At 48.5% G+C, this 17,413-nt stretch overlaps 1 protein-coding gene across 6 annotated transcripts in view; it reads left to right on the top strand.

Annotated features, from left to right (window-relative positions):
• Window positions 1-17,413, top strand: part of SOX13 (SRY-box transcription factor 13) — an 89,443-nt gene that overhangs the window by 50,581 nt on the left and 21,449 nt on the right. For all 6 annotated transcript variants that reach the window (XM_032785806.2, XM_032785809.2, XM_032785808.2 and 3 more), the window contains exons 2-3: window positions 14,863-15,070; window positions 16,687-16,792. In XM_032785806.2, the coding sequence (XP_032641697.1) occupies window positions 14,864-15,070; window positions 16,687-16,792 (313 nt within the window). In that variant the 5' untranslated portion in view covers window position 14,863. The remainder of the gene's footprint in view (window positions 1-14,862; window positions 15,071-16,686; window positions 16,793-17,413) is intronic.

Genomic DNA, 17,413 nt, shown 5'->3' with positions numbered 1-17,413 from the left:
GAACTGGGTGAATTTACAGCAGCTGAGGATCTGCCCCAGAGATTTCAGCAGAGTTAGGGTGGATTTACATTGGAGTAAGCGAGAGCAATATGTGGCACTAAATATGTAGTGATGCTGATGGTGGTACAGAAACTGTCACTGAGGGTATGTCTGCCCTGCAGTACAAAATTGCTGTGTAGACGTTGGGGATCGGGCTGGATCCTGGGCTCTGAGACCCATCTGCATTGTGGGGTTTTAGAATCCGGACTCCAGCCCAAGTCCAAACATTGATGCTGCAATTTTTAGCCCCGCAAGCCCTAGTCAGCTGACCTGAGTCAGCTTGGGTGATGCCAAGCGAATCTTTTATCACAGTGCAGACATAGGCTAAAGCTTATTGGTCAGTCTTCTCCCAGCTTCTCCCAGCTCCTTTACCTCACATCCGTAGAAACTCCATAATTAATTTTTCTCCCTATCCTGCAAACGCTTAATTTAACTTAGTGACTGACCTGGTTTTTTCCCATCCCCAGGTCTGCGGTATTGATTAGGTCCCACCTCTGAATTATTTAATTGTTTCGAGTTGGCGTTGGCCAAGAAGGCGTGTGTTGTCTGAGAAATACTGGATAGATCTGAGGGGAATATTTTATACATCATATGTGAACGTCGCTGCTTTAGCTTACCCGGAGTGATAACCAGTCTCCCGATGCTGTCTCGTGACAGAAACCCTTTGTTTCTATTTTCCAGTGTTTCAGCCTTGGCCTCTGAATGGGTGGGGGAAACCGTGCTCTTTTCCAAAGTGCATTCGAACATGCCACTGACTAAGTGATGGAAACAACACCTCCTCCCCCTTGAGAAGAGGCCAAGAGACTATTCCTTCCCATCAACGTTTGTGACCCATTTCCTCCTCATTGGGAGGAAGTACGTGGGCAACTAGGGGAAACAGATCGACGCTGGGTGAATAAAGGGGTACACGGCAATGGACGAGAAATGCAGATTCCTCCCCAAGTGGTTCTTAGAAAGGTTCATTAGAGAGGGAGGATGCCCCAGTGGATAGGTGCTCATGGAAGACTTGAGAAACCGGGGTTGAGTTCTCTGCTCTACCACAGATTTCCTGTGTGACTGTGAGGAAGTCACTTAGTCTAGCTGTGCCTTAGTTCCCCATCTGTGAAAGGCGGATACTGATAGTGCCTTTCCTTACAGCAGTGTCATGAGGCCCAATACACTGTAGGCTGTAAGTCAGTCAGATACTGCAGTAATAGGGGCCATGCAAGTACCTAGGACAGATAGGCTATTCCGTGGTACGGCCACTTCTCAAGAGAGGGCAGGAATGGCAGGGATCTGTTGGGGGGAAGGTCCCTGAATACAGTCAGTGCATCTTCCTTAGTCCATTTTCCCTTGAGTCTCGGTGACATTTGCACTGAAGCAAAGCATGGCTATTTCCATCTGACCCTGTCGGAAAGTTTTAGCAGGTGCATGGGGGTGGCTGAAAGGGGACTCGTTGCTAACACGTTTTGGTATGATTCTGTTTCACCAGACTGGAGAGGGGAGCCTGTTGCATTCAGGGAGTGAGGCTGGGGGGTGGCTCAGGCTGGAAATATGCAGGCTCGCTGGAACCATGGGTTCGGATTCTGGCAGAGTTTTCCCTTCTTGGGGAGATAACTGACGCTCCATGCAGTTGGTGAAGGTTTGGGAAGAGACCTGTCTGTTCTGTGTAGTCCTTCCCAAAAGTCAGGTCCCAGCCAAAACTGCTCTTCCTTCCCCTGCACGGGCTGCTGCACACAATCCCATTCACACCATTGTGGGGTACACTCCCCCCCACCCACAGGCTGCTGCCTGTCATTGCTGCTGTATCCACTGGAGCTGGGGTGCTGAAGTCCTCGGGATACTCACGTGCTTGAAGCCAAGCATGCTGGATTGGGGCCCGAGTCCTCAGCCCCTGGCAGGATCAGGCCTATATCTGTAAAGTAGTGTGGGATTTTTCAGGGTGGGAGGTTTTATGCAAAGAACAGCAGGTTTCTTAACAGGGCTTTGGAACTGTGCTCCTGCACTGCTCCAGCCCAAGGAAAAACTTGCTGCTCCGGGCTCCGCTCCAAAGCCCTGTTTCCTAAGGCAAGTGCAGACAGAGAGCTCCCTAAAGTGCCAGCTGAGAAGAGAAATGGATGCAGATCCCGAGCTGTAGGACCATCCTGGGGGTCTTTTGAGGTAGGCAGCAGAATAACAAGTGGCTAATGTTGGAGCTGGCAGTGAATATTTGCTCACTTGCCATTTGGGGTGGGGGGGGCTGCCAAATTCTGATTTGCCCTGGGCACCGTCTTGCCAAAGGCAGGGCCTAGCTGGCTGCGAAGACACAGTTGTTGCCATACGTGCTGGAATGCTACCATCGCTTCCCTGCCTTCCTTCTTCATGGTGCTGAATTTGCAACGTCTCCAGCAACCTCTTTACCTGGTGGCTTTTCATGAAAGCAAATGGGGTGGTTTTCCCTTCTGGATCACGGGTGCTCATGTAAGGTTTTAAACGCGAGGCGTCTGTGTGTGTTTTAAGGCTGACTGGTTCATTGCAGTGAAGAGTCCAGTCCCAGGTAAATAAATGCAATAGGCTTCTATTGCTCTAATACCCAGGGTTATGAAGATGATACGTGAGCATATGAGAGATTGCATCCGGCACAGAGAATAAAAGCCCTATCGACAGCGGGTAGAGCTTTTCCCTTTCAGTGGTGGAGGCCTGTGCTCTTGGAGTTGTAGGTTGGTTCTGTTCCTGATGTGTGTGGATTAGCTGGCACGTATGGTCTGTGTGTCTACTGTTTTGTTACAGAATCGGTTTACATCTTTTTGACGGTGGATGGGGGACTTCTATCCTGGGCGTGCAGGAAGAATGGAGCTGTATGCTATAATAGGCTGTCTCCTGCTGCTTTAATCAAATGTACACATGGTACAATATGGGAGTCCTCCAATAGCCAAAGCTGTGTTTGTAAATTGCCATGGATGCAAACCTAAGGCTGTGGCCAGTTGCCTGAAGTCCTTGTGTCTCATTGTCGTCACTGTGAACTGGAATGGGTCAAAAAAAAAAATCTTTTGTGGATTTTTTTTTGGTGAAATGTGTCTCCTTTTTTCCACTTCAGAATTTCAAATTTTGCATTTCATTGACTGGCCCTACTGGAAATGCAACCCTGCTTCAGCAACCAATTCAGAATGTGTTATGACTCTGGGAGTAGCCTTTCACCACGACCTGGCTGAGGAATTGTGCTCAGCTTTGCTGAGGTTTGGCTTATGGGAGAGGGGAAATGATTCCATGAGTTTGTGGCTACTTTGGGCCAAAATTTTGCAAAGCCAGTTGATGAGATTGCCTAAAGCTATTTTGGATGGGGTAGCCGGACGTCGTCATCTCAGCCGTCTCTGATTACAGTTCCCCATCTAAGCAGTGTTCCTGTTCTCTCCCCATCCAACTCCCGCCTTCCATCTTTGGATCACTGCAGTGACCCATGGAATGTGCTCTCCATTGTTTGGAGATAACCTGCTTCCCTAGATTCCAGGGGCTGGCTGCAGACCAATGCTGGAGGCAGCTAGCTCTGTCTGCGCTCTGTATGTGTGTGTTGTGAGAGACAGCAGCCTCTGCTCAGTCACAGGTGGATGGTCACAACTGGCTCTCTATTGAACACAGATTTGTCCAGTCTGCCACCTACGACTTTTCTCAGAGTCTGCTGTTGATTGAAAATTAACCCCTGAGCATGCTTAGGAGGATTGAAAATTAACCCCTGAGCATGCTTAGGAAAATTAACCCCTGAGCATGCATATTTCTGAATGGTCCTATCTATGTAATGTCCTACCAGGGTCCATAATTCAGTCTTACAAGATCTCAGGTCTATAAAACACAGAACCCTGCTTGCTAAGTCTTTGAGGTCTCTGCTGTTTTCACCAAAGATTATAATTTACTGTAACCTTGCTAGAGATAGAAGTAGCATACAGATAGAAGAGTCTGTTCCGGGGAGTCTAAAATCAGAACTCAGAATTGCAATCCCAAGTGTTCAAAAATCAGGAGGTCATACTTCCTGACATCACGAGATTTTTATAAACATCATGAGATTTAATATGTATATAAACTTTGGGTTCTTTTTATTTGCCTTCTGCTGTTGGAGCATTTCTCTGCAACCACGTGGGCTAGAAACTTCCTTTTCCTTTAAGTGAATGTAATCACATGACTCCGGCAGCTTGGGATCGAAGCAAAACATTGCAAGACTTGCAATAAAATTATGGGTACCTCTCCAGAGTCCAGGGATGTTGTGTCCCCTCTCTGGTTGTGAGGGATGAGTGTCAGAGGGAAGCCGTCTATTCTTTTGCTTATTAAGCTACGCTGGGTGGAAATGGTTGGAAAATGCCCTGAAAGGACATTTCAAGTCTAGCAGGAAAGCAATATGTTTGCCTGGCAGGATATGTGCTATTGTCTCCCCTTGTGGCCAGCAGGGATTCCTCAAGTTGTGTTTGGAAGAAGAAATGTATATGTGTTCTTATTTTTTCCTCTCTCTCCCCGGTCTCGAGGGTGCATGCAGGCTGCCGCTTTTGCAGCCTGGAATGCCCAAAGACCGCTGATATTTTATAGCCACCCCATGGCACTCAGTGTTAACTGTGCAGTGTGCAGATGGGGAGATGGGTGTTATGCAACATGGGAGGGTGAGGGAGACTGACACTTAAGTTTTCACTGCCTGTGACAACTGCCATCCTGGTCTTCCTTGGTAGGAGTTGCTGCTGGAGGGAGGATCCTGCAGCTATTGCGTTTCTAAGCTGGTTGTCAGGATTGAGGGTGGGCTCATGTGGGGAGCTCACCAGATACCCTGCTCAAATGCAGGAATATATTTGTATTTCTCTCTGCCTTGGCACGTGGTAGCAAAAGCAACTTGCAAAAAAGTCCCTCCTACAGGAGGGTCGAGGTGCTTTTGCTGGGCTATAGCAGGGATTGCAGCCAGGATGTCCATGGTAGCAGTTCCCCAGTTGTGGAGTTTGCTTCTGGGGCTTTTTGATTTCCAAGGGCTCATCCTTGTGCCTGAGGGTTTTCCCAGCAGGGCCCTCTCTAGAGCTGTGATTTCCACAGTGCTCTGCTACACTAAACCGGGGTTTCAGTTCTGGCCTGTCTCCAAGTGGAGGAGACTCTAGCTCTCTCAGGATGAATGCTGCAGCCCTGGGAAGGATCTGATAGATGTATTTTTCCATCAGGAACTGGCACTTTCAAGTTGAGTAGTTTCAGGAATCAGGGGTTATAGGGGTATCTAATCATTCATCATTTTCAATGCAAACCTGGGCTGGATTTGACCCGGTGTCTGGAGGTAAGAAGTACCTTTTCCCTATGCCAATGCCAATCCCTAGAGCCATCCGATTCCCTGTCTGCAGGCAGTTGTTATGTATGGGGAACAATTGCTATCACCTGGAAAGGGCTTGGTGTTGTGCTTTATCTAGGAATGACTGACTGCCCTTCTCCTGAAAATGTTGCTGCATGGAGGAGCAATGGGCAAGACTAGGTAACTCTTCTGATCCGCTGGTTCTGGCCCTTGCAGCCTTTCAGAGGGGAGTAAATAGAGAACAGCAGAGTGAACGCATCCAGGGCCTGATGCATGAGCCTTTTGAATTCTCAAGGGCTGGTCTAAAACCCAGTGGAGTCAAAGGCTGTGTCCACATGGCCCCTCAGTTTGGACTACGGAGGTTGAAACAGGACTACGTTAATGTGAACTAGGTACCTTTTAGGTCATCCCAGCAGCGTCCACACGGGGCAATTAAACCACAGCACATCAACTCACACTGTGGTTCACACCCCATAGGCCGTGCAATGTCTACATGGCCCTGTCAGCCATGTGGCGGGGCCATGCAGGTGTAGCTTTTGACTCCATTGGGTTTTGGATCAGGATCTTAGACTTTTTTAATAAATAAAGTGCTCTAAAGAGGATTCTCCCACACAGCTCCGCTCCCCCTGCCCAGCTCTTGCTTTGAACTTTTTTTTGCCTCTTTTTTTTTTTGGTATAATATTTTGCATGGTTAACCCCTTCCATCCCAGTCTCTTGAAGCTTGAATGACCAGCTTCTTTGCAGCGGTAGGTAAGTAATATCCCTTTCATTTGACATCAGAAGAACGTGGCTCTCTTTTGGGCACCCGAATAAGAAGACCTGTGTACACTTGATGCTGAACTCTTCTGAAAATCTGGCCCCAGTTGCGGGTGCTGAATTGGCAAATTAAGCCCTGAGCTCTTTTAAAAACCAGGCTTCACATGATTTACTGAGGGGAGCTAGCATCACATGCTGACTTCCGTGGTGCCTTCACTGTTCAGACGCTCTCCCCATCTTCGGCTGTTGCAAGAGCCCTTTCAAATCAAGTCCCCTTGGTGTAGGTTTAGCACCTAGTTGAGAGCATTACAGTTGCCAGAGAAGGGATTTATTTTTAACCTCAAACAATACCGGAACCAGTTGGCATAGCAGAGTACTTACTTGTCCTCCCTTTCTGAGACAAGGAGGGCTGGAATTGCCAGGGTAACAAATAGCTGTGATTGCCTCTAATTGGACCCTTTTTATTGCTCATCCTGTGCTTTGGCTGTTTGAGAGGGTTTGCTTGGATGTGGCTTTCTTCCCCTTCCCGACTCCCCCCATTTTAATTTTTTTTTTTTAAAGCTGGGTTTCAAACGGCCCAATTAGGCTCAGGGAGCGTGGTGCATTCCCTTCTGAGTTAGCTGCAGAAACTCCTGGGCATGACTGGGGAAGCTGGACATTGCTGGAATGTATTGTCCTGTCTCGGTGATTGTGTGTGTGTGTGCATGCGCCATTCTCTCTATGCACGCTGCAGCCAGAACCATGTTCGCTGCAGTAGGACTCAAACAAGCGCTTTGAAGCATATCCTCTCTGCTGCAGGGAGTGGAAGGGCCCAACTGCTCTAAGATGCCTTGCTAGACTATGTCCTTCATTCAGTCCCACCCCATAGCACTTGATGCAGGTGCATAGTTGCCTTGTCTGACCTCTCCTAGAACACATGTGGTTTGGAAGCTCCTCAGATGTTTCTGCATGTGCTGCCAAAGCACATAGCTTCTCCACGGAACATCCTCTTGGCAAGACTACGTCGGACCTACCAGGGCTGAATGCTCAAAGGCCCGTTTCTTTCATTGCCAGTTGTTTTTCCTGTGGGATAAATAATGGGAAACATTTGACCCATTTTGCGAGTTAAGAGCAGCATTTGTCCCTGTGGTTTGATGCTGTTATTGTCACTGTAAGGCACTCCTTGGCCAGCACATGGGATCTATTGCATTTGGGGACACTCCAGTGGAAAGGTGCAATAGACATCCACTGAAGTTCTGTTATTACATTGTTCCACCCAACCCTGCTTCTCCTCCTCCTCAACGGGTTTTATTTTATGTCACTTAGGGAGGACACAGCTTAACTCCCTGCAATCACAGGAAACTGAGGATGCATGGGACACAGTCTCCCTGCTCTTATCACATGGTTCAGTGCCTCAGCAGGAGTGAGGCTGGAACTCACCCTCCAGTGTCTGCCTAGGTGTCCAGGGCAGAAATCTGGAGATTTCTATTCACCACACTGGTTTCATCATGTACCTGTGAACAGGAATAAGAGCATCTTGTAGCCAGTACTAGTGTCAGTACCAGGCAATCAGCAAGCGTGTGTTTTACCCAGGGGATGAAGAAGAAGGGCAGCAATCATGCACCACCCTCGTTTCCCTGCTAGAACAAGAATATCCTGGGCCTACTTCTAACCAGATCTGTGCTGTATAGCTGAGCCAAGCTGGTCTTAATGCAAGCAAGTTAACATTTGCTAACCAGTAACTACAGAGAGAAACTCCATATATGGCCACAGAGCAGCTTTGGTGAAGGCCCTCGCCCCAGTGAAGTTTGCTACTCCCTGAATACAAGGCCTCCAAAAGTTCATGTGGTGCTAGTCCAGGGGTGAATATTGTTAAAGAGTCTGCCCTGGCATTTGGAGCCATCCTGTTACAGAATAAACAGGAAAGATAGGATCAAGTTTTAGCCAGGAAGGGTGGCACAACCCAGGGGGAGAACTGCAGGATGTGCCATATAGAAATAATAATTCAGAAAGAAAAGCCACACAGCTACTGTTGGGAAATGTTGTCACCATCCCAAGATCTCTCAGTCCTTGGTCGTATGGAGCCAGCTCCTCAGCCTACTCCACTGACGTCAACGAGCCTACAGCCTGAAGGGGAGAAATTCCCTAGGGAGTCGATGCTGCAGAGCAATTGGAGACAGGCAGTCGTTGGGGGTCTCCCAAAGCTCTCCCATCACAGGGTAGCTCAGATCATCCCTAGGAGGGTGTGGTTCTGCCATTGCAAGTGAAGGCTGCATGAGCTGATGTGAAGCACCCGCTCTAGCCCTCTGCACGGAGCAGGAGTGAGCAGGAGTGAGTCACAAGGCCCAGCTGTGTGTCTCAGCTGACATGGGATTAAGTGTGATCCTCACCATGCTAAGGAGGGGTTTAGGTGCACACTCCCCGCCTAGGCCTCCTCCCTGCAATGAGGTAGCATGCTTATACCAGCTAAGGATCTGGCTCCATACATTGCTAGTGGATAAGGGAGGGAGGGATAGCTCAGTGGTTTGAGCATTGCTCTGCTAAACCCAGTGTTGTGAGTTCAGTCCTTGAGAGGGCCATTTAGGGAGCTGGGTTAAAAATCTGTCTGAGGATTGGTCCAGTTTTGAGCAAGAGGTTGGACTAGATGACCTCCTGAGGTCCCTTCCAACCCTGATATTCTGTGATTCTATGATTAAGTGTCCACATCACCCAAACAAACTCAGCCTTGGGACAGCTCTTGTTAGGATTCTCAGCAGGGTATCCAAGAACTACAGGCCCTGTAGACCAAACTCTCCTCTACCCATCAGAGGTCGTTCCTCCTAGGCCAAGCACCAAGAAAGCTGTGGTTCTGGACCTGCCGTTGGGAGTGGAAGACTTCCATCTTTCAGACTGGTATCTTTCCCTGATATTAAGTTCACTCCCCTCCCCACCACAAAAGAGGAATCATGAAAGGAGAGGATCTGTTACATGAAGACATTTTCCATGTGCCAAGCCAATTGTTCCTGTTCCCATTGTCTGCTGAACAGAAGAGTCTCTTGAGCAGAATAGCTGAGACTATTAGAAGAGGCCTGTTAGTGGAACAAGCCCTGTAACAAGATAACTGGGTTTCTTTTCTCTTTTTTCCCCCCTGTTCGGCAAACTGTATAATAAAAATAAAAGGAGGCCCTTTTCAAACAGACACTTATCAAAGTAACAAGCCCATATTAAGAGTAAACTTCCAGTGGCTCCGAAAGGTTAAGTACAATGGAAATCTGACCTGCTGGCGGAATGGAACTTTCCTTTTGTGTGCTCTTTAAAAATGAATACATTTTCACTGCACCGCAAACCGATTGTTCCTGGTTCCTCCATTGTCCAGGCGACAAGGCAGCACTCTTACTGGGCTACATACCAGTGAGAAGGAGCGAGATCTGTGACAAGAACAGGCTAGTCTTTATCTCCCCTCTCCCCTGCACACTGGGGTTGTGCATGGAGCAGGGTTGGATTTTTTTTTTGTTTTTTTTGTTTTTGCAGTAATAAGAGCTAGAATGTATCAGAGGGGTAGCCGTGTTAGTCTGGATCTGTAAAAGCAGCAAAAAGTCCTGTGGCACCTTATAGACTGACAGACGTATTGGAGCATGAGCTTTCGTGGGTGAATACCCACTTCGTCGGATATTCACTCACAAAAGCTCATGCTCCAATATGTCTGTTAGTCGATAAGGTGCCACAGGACTCTTTGCTGCTTTTAAAGAGCTGGAATGAGACCTTGAATATTTTTTTTCCTCCTTGCTCAGTTAATTTCCATTCCTGATCTCTTGTGAATCTGCAGGGCAGATTTCCTAGATGGTCCCATTCCAGTTCTCTCAGGCCGATCTTTGTAGGTTAGTTAAGGGCTTCTGAAAATGAATTATAGTCTGTGTGTGCGCATACAGGAGAATGTCATGGGGCTGGAGGGATCGATGCTGGACTGACAGCCCTGGGGGTGGAATCTCTTTCTCAGCTGGACTGCAGCATCATGGGCCTTGGCAAAGCAAGAATCCACTGCCAGTGCAGCTTCTGCCTGAACCTAGGGGGACCCTTAATGAACTTCTCCAAGCTTGGGAAAGTTTCCATTTCTATCAGTCTAAGGTGCAAATGGCCTCCGTTATCCAGGCATGTCACAGTGTCTGTGTTTGGTGTGTTTATCCTCAACCCTCTGCCTCTCCTGGGCTATTATACCCATCCATGCTACTGCTGGAGAATTGAGGCACAAGGAGACTACATTACTTGCCCAAGGGCACACAGGAAGTCCGTTGCAGCACAGGGCATTGAATCCAGCTCTCCCGAGTCTAAGCTTAGCCCCCTAACCAAAGACCCATCCATCCTCCCGTGCAAGAGATGGCTTGCAGTTCAGCTGCAAGTGAACCCAAGGAGCACTACAGGAAACGTGATTGAGTCACAGGTTAACATCAGTGCTGAGTGTGCCCGTGCGATGTAGATCCGCCAGAGACTCAGCGGGGGTCATTAGTCTCAAAGTATATCGTTCTTTCCTGTACGGCCTTCAGGATGTTGTAATCTGAGTTTCTTTCTCTAGCTAAAAGGCTAAAGAAGCAGGTCATGCACTGCACTAAATACCCTCTGATGGATGGACGGAGGCCTCAAGTTCTCACTGAAACACTCGCTTGCCCCATGCTAGGAGATACTGGCATGGCACTTAGTGCCGATGCAAAGTAACCTGACTGGACCAGTGCATTGACCATGCGTGAGCAGAAAGCAAGGAAACTCCAGAGTTTGGATTCCTTTACCCATCCCTGGAATGCTCTCAGAGGCAGGGAGCAGTTAAGGTGTTTAGTGGTTAGAGTAGGGATGGCGAGTTGGACTCCTGGCTTTTATTCCCTCATCCTTGCTGTGTGAACTTGGGCAAGTTGCTTAAATGCCCACACTCCTCTGCCTTTGTTTTCCTATCTGTAAAACAGGACTAATAATAACCACAGCATGGGAGGTGGACAGAGGATTTGAGGCTTAATTGACCTGCTCTGAGAGCTGAAGAAGAAAGGAGCTAACTAATAATGTGCATTTAAATTGTACCTTTCTCCTCCAGACTCCAGAGTGTCATAGAGTGATAGCTCAGTTGGAATGGAGCCCCCTCTGGGGTAGAAACCAACAGATGCCCATTGTGCTGCACCACTGGGAGATGGGGAGAATTTTCACCTGGAACACTGCGGCTGATCCCTACTCTCTCAGAAAATACCATGGGATCTTTAATGGTCACCGATGATCAAGTCTAACCTGAAAGACCCCAATCCTAGTCAGTTGCAGGGAAGCCAACATAGCTAACTTGTGGAAGGCTAAGAGCAAAGAGATAATGTGGTCATGAGGAGTCTAGAGATTACCCAACCTGTGTAAGCCAACACCTGTGAACGTGATCCAAAGTGGCTCAGACAGGTAGAGACCCTCCCTCATCAAGAATGGTCTAGATGGGGCTTACCAAAGGCTAAAATCCTCCTCCGTTGAGCTGTCCTCAGACACATTCAGTTTTGCCATGGCTGAAGTCTAGTGAATGCAATTGATGTGTTTTATCAGGGGTCCTTGTGTAGGGGCACTAGATCAGTCTCCCAACCAGTCTTTCAGGACCTTCCTCTCCAACTCCCAGGGGATGAGTTTGTTCAGCCTCTGGGGATGGGATGGGGTAGGAGAGTTGTGGGGCCAGAGAGAAGCAGGACTGTGCTACGGATAAGAATTAAAAGACGTAGGTCTCCGACTGGAGTTACTGTACAAGCCAAAAGGAAACCCAATAGCCTGGAAAGTGCAATGATTTGTTCAGAGAGGGGCAGGGAACTGAGATAAAAAAGCCCTGCTAAGATCAGAAACTCTGGCGCGCACAGTGCCCCATTGTTGAGCTGTCACACTTCCCTTTACTTTATTGCTTTTGTCCAACACCCTATTGTTCCACTTCCTTTTGTCCCCTATTCAGAGCACTGGCTTTTCATTACCCAGCCGGCCTTGTTGTTTTCGTTTCTTTTGTTTGAAGTTCCTGAGAGGAAGGTTTTATTTTCAGTGGTTTGATTAATTCACAGCTTGAGCTGGGCTTTGTTTGTTATGTAATTGCTGCCCTGCGCATTTCCAGAGCTCCCAGAGCCTCGTTGCAGCCACTGCTCTGGCCCCACTCCCCTCCTCCTTTGGCTTGAAATGGCCTGCAGCGTGCAGCATTGTTCCAGGTGTGTGTTCTTTCTATGGGGTCTTTGGGGGTCTCCATCAAGTCACATTTTAGAACGTAAGAATTGCCACTTCAGAGCATAACTAGCCGTTTGTCCAGCCCAGTGTCCTGCTGCCTGCCGCGCCGCAACAGACCCAACGGTCTGTCTAATCTGGTATCCTTCCACCTGCCATACCACAACAGACCCAGTGGTCTGTCTAGTCTGGTATCTCTCCGCCTGCTGCACCACAACAGACCCAACGGTCTGTCTAGTCTGGTATCCTTCCACCTGCCACACCACAACAGACCCAACGGTCCATCTGGTCTGGTATCCCTGCACCCACCTTACCACAACTGACCCAACGGTCTGTCTGGTCTGGTATCCCTTCGCCTGCTGTGGCACAACAGACCCATCGGTCCGTCTGCTCTGGTATCTCTCTACCTGCCATGCCACAACAGACCTTAATGGTCCATTTAGTCCATTATTCCTCCTCCTGTGGCACAAGACCCAGTGATCTGTCTAGCCTGTGATCCTGTCTCCAGCAGTGGCCAATGTCGGATATTTCTGGGAGAGCGTAAATCCCCTCCTTAATGTCCCTGTATTTTCATTATTTCCTTCTGGAGGGGGGAGTGAGGGAAGGGATAATATTTTTCCTGGTCCCCTCCTGCTGACCAATTCATGCTCTGGGGCATCAGGGCTGGTGGCCCTTATAAGACAAATCCCTGCTAGAGCAGTTGTAGATGATCTCTTTCCCCATAGACATGTCTAATCCTTTGTGGGACTCTGCCTTGGTAGAACGAGTGAGCACTGGGTTCATACCTGGCTTGTGAGACCAGCAGTGGTGATATCCTGGATTGTCATATATTCATGTGGAAGCATTGACTCTGTGGCCTGTGGCACCACAAGCAGCTGTTGCAGTGCAAATGGGATTTTTTTTTTTAAATCCCATATAATATTTTGTTGTTATTTCTGCTTCCTGACCCCGTAAGCAGAGCACCTGCAGAGAGTTCTCCTGGTGTTCTGCTTGCCAAGTGTTCCTCTGGAGATTCTGACCTTTTATAGTAAACTTGGATGAAGGGTGGGGGTTAGCCAGCTAAACTTCAGCTGATGGAAGTTAGGAAAAAACTTCTTTATTGGACGGGTTGCTCTTAAACCTTACTCTGAAGCAGCTGGCACGGGCTAGTGGCAAAGACAGGAGATTGGGTTCGAGGGACCCTGGTCTGAGGACTCCTGAGAGAGAGAGAGAGAGAGACTCTTGTGGTAAAAGAAGCTTCTTCTAATTAATGTGGTTGAAATCCTGGCCTTGTTGATGTCAATGGGAGCTTTGCCATTGTTTTGAGTAGGACTGGTATTTTACCTTCCCTTTTCAACAGGAAACATGTCTGACTTTGGGGACATTTCTTGGTGCTGCTGTCTGGTAGTTGGGAGCCCCTTCTGCAGATGTACAGGCTGGTCTGGCCACAAGACCAGGAGCCAGGAGTTCCACAGGTCTCCTGCAGGTTCAACATATCCTTAGGCATGTCACCTTGGGCCCAGTTCTTCAAAGGAGCTGAGTCTCTGCAGCTCCCGTTGACTTCCGCTGGGCACTCAGCACCTTTTGAAAAGTCAGGCCCTTGACTTATCCAAGCCTCATCTGGAACGTGGGGATAGGAACACTTGCCTACTTCCTGGGGGTGTACATGTGGAAGGTAATGAGTGAATCTTTGTAGAGCATGTTGAAGCATTCTCATGTACAGCTGTGGGGAAAGCGACTCTCTGTATAACTGCGGGCAGCTCAGTGGTAGAGCTTGGTGCAGAGCCGGGTCTCCTGACTCCTTGTATCCCATCCTCTGACCCATACTGAATAGGAGCCAGAACTCCCGGGCTCTGTTTTCAGCTTTGTCAATGACTTGTTGCACCTCGGATTGCTCATGTATGCAATGGGTACCGCTATTCTTCTCACCCATGCTCTGGCGGGTTGTGAGACTTCATAAAGTGGTGCTGGATCCTTTCCAGAAAGTGGCTAGGTAAATGCAAAGTACAGTTGTTTCTTCAGGAGTTCACGTGCTTGTTTTGGCCCCAAATCCCATGACTTTGTGTGTTTTGGTTTTTACTAGACCAACATCACCATATGGCATCACACTCAGGATGGGGGTTGGGTTCGTTCTCCTGGGAGCTTCTGGTCTCTGGAGCCAGTACCCGCAGCAGGAACATTGAGGAAACTACAAACAATAGGGTCTGCAAACGGCTGCAAAACTCAAGACCATTGTCCAACTCCTGGTGGCACGGCAAACCAGCCAGCCAGAGTGAAACCAGTGGGTTCCCGTGCTTGCTCCAGGCGGATGACTGTGCTGCACGGCTGTTGGAGGAATTGGGAGCAAAAGGGTGCTGCACTGCAGTCTGTTAGGAGCCAGAGGGAAGGAGCAATAGCTGTTACACAGTTACACAGATGTCCCTCTGTGGGGACAAGCTTCCTGCCAACAGTGCTGAAAGTGCATTTAAACAGTGTAGAGACCCAAGCTCTTGGAATGTACAGGCTGGGAGGACCAGGGCACTGATTGATTTATTCCTGGGCGGTTCCCTCTTGAAACATGCTTCTAGCAGTTCTCTGTCCAGAACTCGGGTAACATTGCTGTATGGCCAGCGCAACCACTCTGGCCCTGTCACCATGTTGACCTCTCTCTCCTCCCCTAGGATGTCCATGAGGAACCCTGTTTCTCCCCACCTGGAACTTGATGGAGCCGGGAGCATGGTGAACTGCACCATCAAGACGGAAGAGAAGACAGATAGCTGCCATGAGTCCCCTCAGGGAGCACCCACTGGCTCTGATCCCCACTCCAGTGATTTGCATGGAGTGCCACTGTCTCTGAGAGAGAGTGCTGACCCCCGGACTCTTCCACAGGTGGGGCTAAGTCTCCTGGGTCCCTTCTCTCCTCATTGCCTGCAGGTTTGGGCTCTCCCACTTCCCACTCAACTCACAGGGCCCAATCCCAGCCTGGTGTAAGCAGCTGCAGTTTCATAGAGCCAAATTTGGTGCTGATTTATGAAGTCAATGGGATTCCATGTGGTATAAGTCTGTGCCTTGAATGCAGTTGCACCTGCTGACCCCAGGTCTGGCTATTTAATTTTTCTGTCTAACCCAGGAATCTCTAATGTCTAACCCAGGAATCTAACTCATCACTCTGGTAACCAAGCTCCTTTGGCCTACCAAGTTTTCAAGCATACTAAGGGTATGTCAGAGGTGTGACTGCCTCCTGAGTTCCTGACTAGCACGCTAACCACTAAACCATCTTTCTTCCCGCCTTTCTGCTCTCTCTGGCACTATGAAGTTTACTCTTTCCTGCCAGTAGGTGGAGACAGAAACCAACTTGTCCTCCTAGACTTGAGAGGGTAATGCCACATTTCAACCTAGACTCCTGGGCGATGCAGCAATGTCGTCAGTAGGCAAGAGAAAATGGTTGTTACCCTGTCCACTGCTTGCATTTACTCCTCATCCATAGGAAATAAAGCTGAAATTTGAGTCTCCCGCAGGCTTTCCGTCCATTGCTGATATTATTGAGTCAGTCTTGGGATTTGAACAATGGCCTTCAGAACAGAGCCAGGAGCCCCGCTGTAGCAGCACACAGATGTGCTGCCTTAGAAGCTGCTCTGGTTCCTCTGGGGAAACCTGTAGCTATGCTTTCATTTTCCCTTTTTAATTGCTTTTGGGTTTTCCCCCTGCTGAGCCACTCCTGCTCGCATAGCCTCAGACCCTGCTGCTTTCAATTCCTGCCTTCCCGGAGGTGGTCGCATTTGCAGAGAGGCATAGCAGCCTAAATAAATAATTGAAAACTATTGCAAGCAAACGTTTGCAGCATGGAAAAAAAAAAGTCGCTTTCGGTGCATTAGAGGCTCAAAGGGCTGGTGTTGGTCAGGAGTAAGGAGTCTCCAGTTTTGAGAAGTGCTGTCTAGTGGTCAGAGCTCAGAGGCAGGCTGCGCTTTTCAAAGGAGCCCAGAGAAGTTAGGCACCCATTTCCCATTGACTTCTCCTTGGAAATGCCATCCAGCACTCCTAGGCTCTGTTCCTACTTCTCCTACTCTCCCAGGACCTGTTCAATAGCCCATTAAGGACAATGGGAGTCCTTATATTGCCTCAGGTTCTTCCCTAGAGACTGGGTAAGTTACTCAACCTCTCCCGTGGTTTCTCCATCTGTGAGTAGTCTGCCTTTTAGAAAGGTTGTGAAACTGTTTCTTTGTAAAGTGTTTTGAGATCCTCTGAGAAGGTCTATGTTAGAAGTGTGCAGGAATATTTCTTGCAGAGCAGAGCTCGGGGTAGTATTTTATACCCTTCCGTGTATTTTCTCTCCTCCCTGCTTCACCCCGTCACAGGAGCTACTGCATGTGGTTCTCTGGCCTGTGTTACATAGGAGATTAGATGTTCGCAGTGGTCCAGTCTCTCCTTAGAGCCTGTGAATCTTCCCCCTTTGGAGGTTTGTGGTGATAGGTGGGAAACTGAGAGTCACTTTTTGTGCATTGCAGGAATCCCGGTCTCCTGTGAGCAATGCTTTAGATTCCAGGAGGTCTGCGTTTGAGCCTGCTGTCAGCAGCCAGGAAAAGTTAGACTTCAACAGAAACTTGAAAGAGGGTAAGAAGGGTTTCTGAACATCATCTCCATTGAAATCCCCCTGATCTGCGGACAACTTTATCCTGGTCCTGTATTTTGGGGGTATCTTTCATTTTTCTAAAGTTTTGAAAGAGGCCGGCAGTATGCAAATAAACGCACTTTGAACAAGATCCTGAACTGGTGCTAAGCAATGTAGCCTGATAGATAGGGCCCTATCATATGCACGGTCCATTTTAGTCAATGTTATGGTCATAGGATTTAAAAAATCATAAATTTCATGATTTCAGCTATTTAAATCTGAAATGTCATGGTGTTGTATCTGTAGGGGTCCTGATGCAAGGGTGTGTGTGTCACAAGTTTATTGTAGGGGGGGTTGTGGTATTGCCACCCTTATTTCTGCGCTGATGCTGGCAGGGCCCTGCCTTTAGATCTGGGCACTCTCTAGCCACCCAGCTCTGAAGGCAGCACAGAAGTAAGGATGGCAATACCATGACACCCCCCCCCCATAAATAACCTTGTGACACCCCCCTCTCACAACCCCCTTTTGGGTTGTGACCCCATATTTGAGAAATGCTGGTCTCCCCTGTGAAATCTGTATTGTAGGATTAAAAATAACATATAAGATAAGATTTCATGGGACAC

The sequence above is a fragment of the Chelonoidis abingdonii genome, chromosome 4 (genome assembly GCF_003597395.2).
Source record: "Chelonoidis abingdonii isolate Lonesome George chromosome 4, CheloAbing_2.0, whole genome shotgun sequence".
NCBI lineage: Eukaryota > Metazoa > Chordata > Testudines > Testudinidae > Chelonoidis > Chelonoidis abingdonii.
This window is presented reverse-complemented; position numbering and strand designations above follow the sequence as displayed.